This window comes from Physeter macrocephalus, chromosome 6 (genome assembly GCF_002837175.3).
Source record: "Physeter macrocephalus isolate SW-GA chromosome 6, ASM283717v5, whole genome shotgun sequence".
NCBI classification, from domain to species: Eukaryota; Metazoa; Chordata; class Mammalia; order Artiodactyla; family Physeteridae; genus Physeter; species Physeter macrocephalus.
This window is the reverse complement of record NC_041219.1, coordinates 59,004,028-59,011,881: the sequence shown is the minus strand read 5'-3', so window position 1 is coordinate 59,011,881 and position 7,854 is coordinate 59,004,028. Positions and strand designations below refer to the sequence as shown.

General features: G+C 45.6%; 1 protein-coding gene across 1 annotated transcript; it reads left to right on the top strand.

The window, feature by feature from the left end:
• The first annotated feature begins 5,492 nt into the window (after positions 1 to 5,492).
• On the top strand, positions 5,493 to 7,229 carry LOC102987356 (negative elongation factor D-like). Its single transcript, XM_055085152.1, has one exon. It carries the CDS (start codon positions 5,493 to 5,495, stop codon positions 7,227 to 7,229), a length of 1,737 nt encoding a protein of 578 aa, XP_054941127.1.
• Positions 7,230 to 7,854: the final 625 nt, after the last annotated feature.

Below are 7,854 nucleotides of genomic sequence, written 5' to 3'. Positions count from 1 at the left end.
GGGAGGATCCCACATGCCGCGGAGCAACTAGGCCCGTGAGCCACAACTACTGAGCCTGCGCGTCTGGAGCCTGTGCTCCGCGACAAGAGAGGCCGCGATAGTGAGAGGCCCGCGCACCGCGATGAAGAGCGGCCCCCGCTTGCCACAACTAGAGAAAGCCCTCGCACAGAAACGAAGACCCAACACAGCAAAAATAAATAAATTAATTTATAAACTCCTACCCACAACATCTTCTTAAAAAAAAAGTATCCAGTATTTGCATCCCATTAATACAAATAATGAAAAAATGATCTGTTTTAATCTGTAATAAACTGATTTATTGTACAGTGACTGTAATATACTAGAGTTATATTAAACTGTTAACTCTGCCTCCTCAAACACACATTAGGGAACAATTCTCACAATAAGTATTTAAGGACTTCCCTGGCGATCCAGTGGTTAAGACTCCGTGTTCCCAATGCAAGGGGCACGGGTTCAGTCCCATGTCGGGGAAATAAGATCCCCCACACAAGGGATCCTGTGTGCTGCGTGGCACAGCCAAAAAAAAAAAAAAAAAGTCCCTGAGTCATCACTCTCATTTATTCATTCACTCAGCAATACTCCCATTAATTCAGTATTCCTTTTTTTTAAAAAAAGTATTTAGGGACTTCCCTGGTGGCGCCGTGGTTAAGAATCCGCCTGTCAGTGCAGGGGACATGGGTTCAAGCCCTGGTCCAGGAATATCGCACATACCGCGGAGCAACTAAGCCCATGTGCCACAACTACTGAGCCTGCGCTCTAGAGCCCGCGAGCCACAACTACTGTGCCCACACGCCACAACTACTGAAGCCCGCACGCCTAGAGCCCGTGCTCCGCAACAAGAGAGGCCACCGCAGTGAGAAGCCCGTGCACCGCAATGAAGAGTAGCCCCCGCTCGCCGCAACCAGAGAAAGCCCACGCGCAGCAACGAAGACCCAATGCAGCCAAAAATAAACAAACAAATAAATAAAAGTGTTTAATTTTGCATCAGATATAAAGGATACTCTGGGTACTATTTAGCTTATTTTGAGGCAGACAGAGAGCTGTTATCCCAACTGATTTAGTATGTTCTGTAATCAAGAAAATGTTCACCAAATTATACTTTTTAGTGTTTTTTTATGTACGTTTTATAGGGGACATGTTCTGTGTATAGTGAATAAATAACTTTTATAGTATCACACACACAAAAAGAATCACTTCCATATCTATCTGCCAGAAAAAAACCTATTTCAATATTTTGGTATGTAATCTAGACTTCCCAACACAGTTTGCTGATTACCTAAGTGGTAAATAAATATTTATGGAATTAATATAATTTTTTATAAAATTGCATCATAATGCAAATATTTTTTTTGTACATGTACATCTCATTATTTAAGATTTTGTTTCTTTGCACCTTAATTAAATTGAACATTTTTCATGTGCCAATCGGAAACGTGTTCTTTTTGTGTTTTTTGTTGTTTATACACTTTGCCCACTTTACCACTGGGGCTCATTTTTGTGGCCCATTGACATCCAAGATTTGAATGACAGTTACCTTAGCTCTAGTCAGCATCATCTCTGTAACCTCCCCACCAGCAAATTATTGGTCTTTCCATCTCCTTCATCCAATCTGTCTCTACCCTAGAGTTCTCCTCATCACTTACAACCCTTTTAGTACAAAATCCACAGCCTGAATTGGAAAGTCTTCAGGCTGGTCTCCAGTTTAGACGAACTCTCATCAATTCTCAAATTTAAATTTTACCTAATCACAACCCAGATTAAACCCCCCAGGAGGTTCCATTAACTCTCATACTCTAATCCCAAATCCCTAACTGTCTTCTCTACCACTGACTGCAGCCTCATTTTTGGTCACTGCCTTGTCAATAAATGTACTGGAAAAGAAACCAGAAGAAGGTAAGAGAACAAGTCTTACTTTTATCTGGAGAAATAACTTTCTAGGCAGAGCAAACAGCAAGTGCAAAGGGCTCAGTTGGGACCATGCTTGGCTTGTTAACTGAAAAGCAAGGCAACCAGAGGGGATGGAACAAAATGAGTGAAGGAAAGTGTTAATAGGAGTCAGAAACGTAGCAAGGGATCAAGCCGGATTTTTTTGACAGGTTGAGTTTGGACCAAGAGTAAAGAAGCAGAGTCACGATGCTGAGGATCTTGACTCAATCAACTGGACTAATGGAATTGGCTTTACTTGAATGGTGAGGACTGAGAGTGGGTCAGGGGTCAGTGCAGGGCATCATGGTTGAGGTTGGGAGTTTTAAGTTTGACTTATGACCTATTAGACGTCCAAGCAGGGATACTGAATTGGGAGTTTGGATATATATAAACCTGGAGATTAAAATCCAGACCTAATCACTGAGTGGGTGGTAGCAAAATCCCTGTGATTAGATTTCCGTGCTTGGACAGTATATATAGGAGCTCAGAGCTCTAGGGCTTTAGCTTTGAGAGACATAGTAGGTCCAAAGTCAGGGAGAGGTAGAGAGAAGGAGAAGGAAGAAGCAAAGAAAACTCCCAAGGAGCAGCCATTGACATAGAAGGAATCTCGGGAAAGGATTGGGTCCTGGGAGCCACAAGAAGAAAGCCTTTAAAGTGGAGAGATCTCCGGACACTTCAAGTAAGAGAGGGCTGGGAAATGATCACTAGATTTTGTAATGTTACGATCATTAACTGATGACTTTGACAAGAGGGGTGTCCATGGGGGTTGAATGTAAAAGCCTGACTGGAGTAAGTTCAAGAGACAGTGAGCAGGAAATAAATCACCAACATGCAAACAGCAAAGACAGAGAATGCTTTAAAAGGGTTTTCCTGTAAAAGAAAATTTAAAAATGGGGTGATAGCAATAGAGCTTTGTGGGATTCAAGGGACATTTTTCTTTCCTAACCTGGTAATAATTATAGTATGTTTACATTATGGATGGAAAAGACAGAGGAGAGAGGGGGGAAAGGATGTAACTAATGATTTGAACCTCACACATTTGAAGTTGCAAATTTTAAAACAGAATTAGTAACCCTGAATTTAAATTTTTTAAATTTATTTATTTTTGGCTGTGTTGGGTCTTCATTGCTGCCCGCGGGCTTTCTCTAGCTGTGGCGAGCAGGGGCTACTCTTCATTGCGGTGCGCGGGCTTCTCGTTGCAGTGGCTTCTCTTGTTGTGGAGCAGGGGCTCTAGGCGTGCAGGCTTCAGTAGATGTGGCACATGGGCTCCGGTAGTTGTGGCTCACGGGCTCAGTTGCTCTGCGGCACGTGGGATCTTCCCAGACCAGGGCTCGAACCCATGTCCCCTGCATTGGCAGGCAGATTCTTAACCACTGCACCACCAGGGAAGCCCCTTAGGGTATTTTTTGATGTAATTAAAATCCATATCAATTGACTCGAAGTAATAAGATTATCCTAGATAATCCAATAAGCCTGATCTAATTAACTAAGGCTTCAAGAGTAGAGTTGAGGCTTCTCTGAAGAGAACAAATTCTGTCTGTGGAGAGCAGCTTCATCGGTGCCAAAGAGGCCAGCCTGCCTTTTCTGACGGCTGCCCCAAGGATTTCAAACTTGCCTAGACAGTTCCCACAATCCTGTAAGCCAATTCCTGTAAATCTCTAATACACATCTCCTACTGGCTCGGTTTCTCTAGTTGATCCCTGATTGATAACACAGGGTAATTAATACTGGCCTCTTAGAGTGATCTGGAAATGTTCCTTTCTCTTCTGTATTTGGGAAGGGTTTAATTACTATTTTCATGTTAGTAGAATTTCCCAGCAAAGCCCTCTGCTTATGTGAACACTTATCAGATATGCTTTTCAATCTAAGAAATTTATTCTGCTGTAAGTGTTCATTTGATTTATCTCAAATATATCTGGGATGTTACTTCACATCAGTATTTATTGACCTACTTCATAGTTTTTTCATTGCTGCCTTATATTCCATGGTATAATACATGAGGTTTTTTAGCTTGGCAGAGCTGAGTGTAGATCCTAACTATAAACCTTACCAGCAGTGTGAGCTTGGGCTGCTCTTCTTGTTTTTCGGGGACTGGGATAGACTAGATAAACCGAGGACTGAGGAGCTTGGGTTCTCTCTGTGGGCCTCCTGTTCTCCAAGGGCCACATCCCCTTGTAAGTTCTCAAGCCTTCTGTTTTTCCTTGGTTTTCTTCACTCTGTCTCACATTATGTAAACCTTGACCTTTGGAATTTTGTTGAGGAAAAGCAAATGAAACAAACAAAACACAAACGCCCGGGATTGGAGTTGCCTGACCCTATTGCAGTCAGTTACCACAGGCATCCTCAGTGAACAGTAAATTTTCTCTGCTAATACTTATGGATTTCAGGGATAACAGAGCATACGTTCAGCTGCGGCAGAACTGAACAGTTGAATAGGAAGAGAGGCTTTATTATACAGAGAATATGTAATCTTCTGAGTCACAAATGGGGAATGAGCGTGTGTGTGTGTGTGTGTGTGTGTGTGTGTGTTACATATTTTTTTCTGTCTGCCAGCGCTTGGTAGGTGAATGAAGTTAAGCAGGCTGTGTCGACTCTAGCTGATTCGGGAAACCAGATTCCATCTAAAGGGGGCAAGTCCTCCTCAGGTCCAGACAATGGCTGTTCAGCTGGGGATTTAGGATCACTCATATCAGATTTTATTTTTCATGTCAAAATTTGAATTTTAACATTGAGCCTCTTGATTTTTAAATGTTGGCTGTAATTCAAGATTTTGGAGCTTCCCTGGTGGCGCAGTGGTTGAGAGTCCGCCTGCCGATGCAGGGGACGCGGGTTCGTGCCCCGGTCCGGGAGGATCCCACATGCTGGTGGCGAGCGGCTGGGCCCGTGAGCCATGGCCGCTGAGCCTGCGCGTCCGGAGCCTGTGCTCCGCAACGGGAGAGGCCACAACAGTCAGAGGCCCGCGTACCGCAAAAAAAAAAAGATTATAGTTAAATGAATAAATACGTAGCAGGCAAAAAATTAATAAAATCAAGAAAAAGAAAATTCTAACTTGAATGGAAGACTCAGTGAATGAAGAGGCATAGCAATAGCATATAAAAAGACAAGGCATTTGATCTTAATCACTAATTTTGAGTCAAGATTTGTTTCAGAATTATTGCTTTTGGTCTCTTGAGTGCCAAAGGTTAAAGGGACATGTGATTAGATTTTGAGAGAATATATTAGTTGTCTGGAGAAAGTATAGTTTTTCCTAATTTTTAAAAAGAGTAATAATTTTATCTGAGTAGACATGCAGCACGTGATCATTATGAAGAAGCATCTCAACTGGCCAATGAAATCACCTCTGGGACACAAGACTCAAATTACATCAAAAGTAGACAGTAGAACTGTCCTCCTATTATCTACTCAGGAAAATGCATATTCCTATCAAGAAAGATCAGTTTTAAGTACTAAAGCTTTGAAAAGAAGGGGAATAGATCATAATCCTGTTTCTTTTCCTAAACAGGCAGCCAGGGTAGCGGACGGTGAGGGCTCTGACGGGCGTCAGCATGGACCTGGACCAGGACGACTTCGGGAGCGTGGCAGAGCTGGGCAACCAGCAGGAGGAGGGGGATGCACAGGGAGAAGAGGACGCCCAGGTCCAGCAAGAATGCCTGCAGAAATTTTCTACCAGGGATTACATCATGGAACCCTCCATCTTTAACACTCTGATGAGGTATTTTCAGGCAGGAGGCTCTCCGGAGGAGGTGATCCGGCTCTTATCAGACAACTACACAGCTGTGGCCCAGACCGTCAACCTGCTGGCCCAGTGGCTCATTCAGACAGGGGTTGAACCAGTGCAGGTTCAGCAAACTGTGGAAAATCACTTGAAGACTTTATTGATGAAACGGTTCGACCCCCGCAAAGCAGAATCTATCTTTACTGAAGAAGGAGAGACCCCCGCTTGGCTTGAACAAATGATTGTACATCCCACGTGGAGAGATCTTGTTTACCAACTGACTGAAGCGCACCCAGACTGTCTGATGCTGAACTTCACGGTCAAGCTGATTTCCGACGCAGGATACCACAGGGAGATCACCGGCGTGGCGGCAGCCTGCCAGCAGTTGGAAGTGTTTTCTAGAGTTCTCTGTACCTCTCTGGCTACGCTTTTGGATGGAGGAGAAGACAACCTTGCAGAAAATCTCCCTCAGTTTGCTAAGATGGTGTGCCACGGGGAGCACACGTACCTGGTGGCCCAGGTCCTGATGTCCGTGCTGGCCCAGGAAGGGCAGGGGGGCTGTGCTGTGCGCAGGATCGCACAGGAGGTGCAGCGCTTCGCCCAGGAGAGAGGCCGCGATGCCAGTCGGATCTCTCTCGCACTGGGCGCAGCTGCCTCCTACCCCCAGCTGTGTCAGGCCCTTGGGGCGATGTTGTCCAAGGGGGCCCTGAATCCGGCCGACATCACGGTCCTCTTCAACCTGTTTACCAGCGTGGACCCGCCTCCTGTTGAACTCATCCGGGTGCCGGCCTTCCTGGACCTCTTCATGGACTCACTCTTTAAACCAGGGGCCAGGATCAACCCGGACCACAAGCACAAGTACATCCATATCTTGGCATATGCGGTGAGCGTGGTGGAGACCTGGAAGAAGGACAGGCGTGTGAGCATCAGTCAAGACGAGCTGAAGTCAACGGCCAGAGCTGTTGAAACTGTTCACAGTTTGTGTTGCGCTGAGAGCAAAGGGGCTTCTGAACTCGTGGCCGAGCTGAGCACCCTCTATAAGGGCATCAGGTTTCCAGTGGTGGCAATGGGTGTGCTGAAGTGGGTGGATTGGAGCGTATCAGAGCCGAAGTACTTCCAGCTGCAGACCCACTGCAGCCCCGTGCACCTGGCGCTGCTGGACCAGATCAGCACCTGCCACCAGCTCCTGCACCCCCAGGTCCTGCAGCTGCTGGTGAAGCTCTTGGGGACGCAGCACTCCCAGCTGGCCGCGATGGAGCAGCTCGAGTTGAAGAAGACTCTCCTGGACAGGATGGTGCACCTGCTGAGCCAAGGCTACGTACTCCCTGTGGTCACTTACATCCGCAGGTGTCTGGAGAAGGGGGACACAGACATTTCCCTCATTCGCTACTTTGTGACCGAGGTGCTGGATGTGATCGCACCTCCCTACACCTCTGACTTTGTGCAGCTTTTCCTCCCCATCCTGGAAAACGACAGCATCGCGGGCACCATTAAAACGGAAGGTGAACAGCACCCTGTGACGGAGTTTATAGCTCGCTGCCAGTCTAACTTCATGCTGGTGGACTGATTCAGAGCATCCTCCAGAGCTGGAGCAGAGCGTTCCAGGAGACCCGTTGCGGAAAAACCCTTTCCAGAAGTTCTTGATGAAGAGGCCCAGTCAGCATCCTGGCCGTGGGCTCTGGAGGGAGGAGGTGGAGAACTTTTGTAGAAAGGAAAATGTTAGCAATGCAAGTGGAGAACTGCTGTTATGAACAGTCCCCTTTCCTTGTAAATCCAGGGCTACCCCTAAATCCTGTTTTCGGTATTCCTTTCCCCCAATATTGGAACTAGGTTCCCATTATTCTTCGTGATGTAGCCAACTGGCAGCCCCAGGGTGGTGGAAATTCAGAAAATGGGGCACTTAGATGAACTATTTTCAAAGTTGACTTAAGTTTTCTCACAAGACCTGAACAGTCAGTTCGTATTGCTGTGAATGCTTTAATTTTCCAAGAACAGATAAAAGCCTTTCTGTGGATGGAACATGTAGATCCCAGTGTTATGTTGTTCTCGTAAATTAGACACTCGTCCTCAAAATAAAAAAATAAATAACAAAAAATTTAAAAGGCATATGACTTTCTAAGTTTTTATGAAATAACTGCCATCACCCCCAGATTCAAGAGGTAGGATTAAGCGTAAGTCCATCACCAGCATAA

What these genes read in the sequence shown, in the direction of transcription:
- LOC102987356 (XM_055085152.1), top strand. Translation starts at nt 5,493, where the DNA reads ATGGACCTGGACCAGGACGACTTCGGGAGCGTGGCAGAGCTGGGCAAC.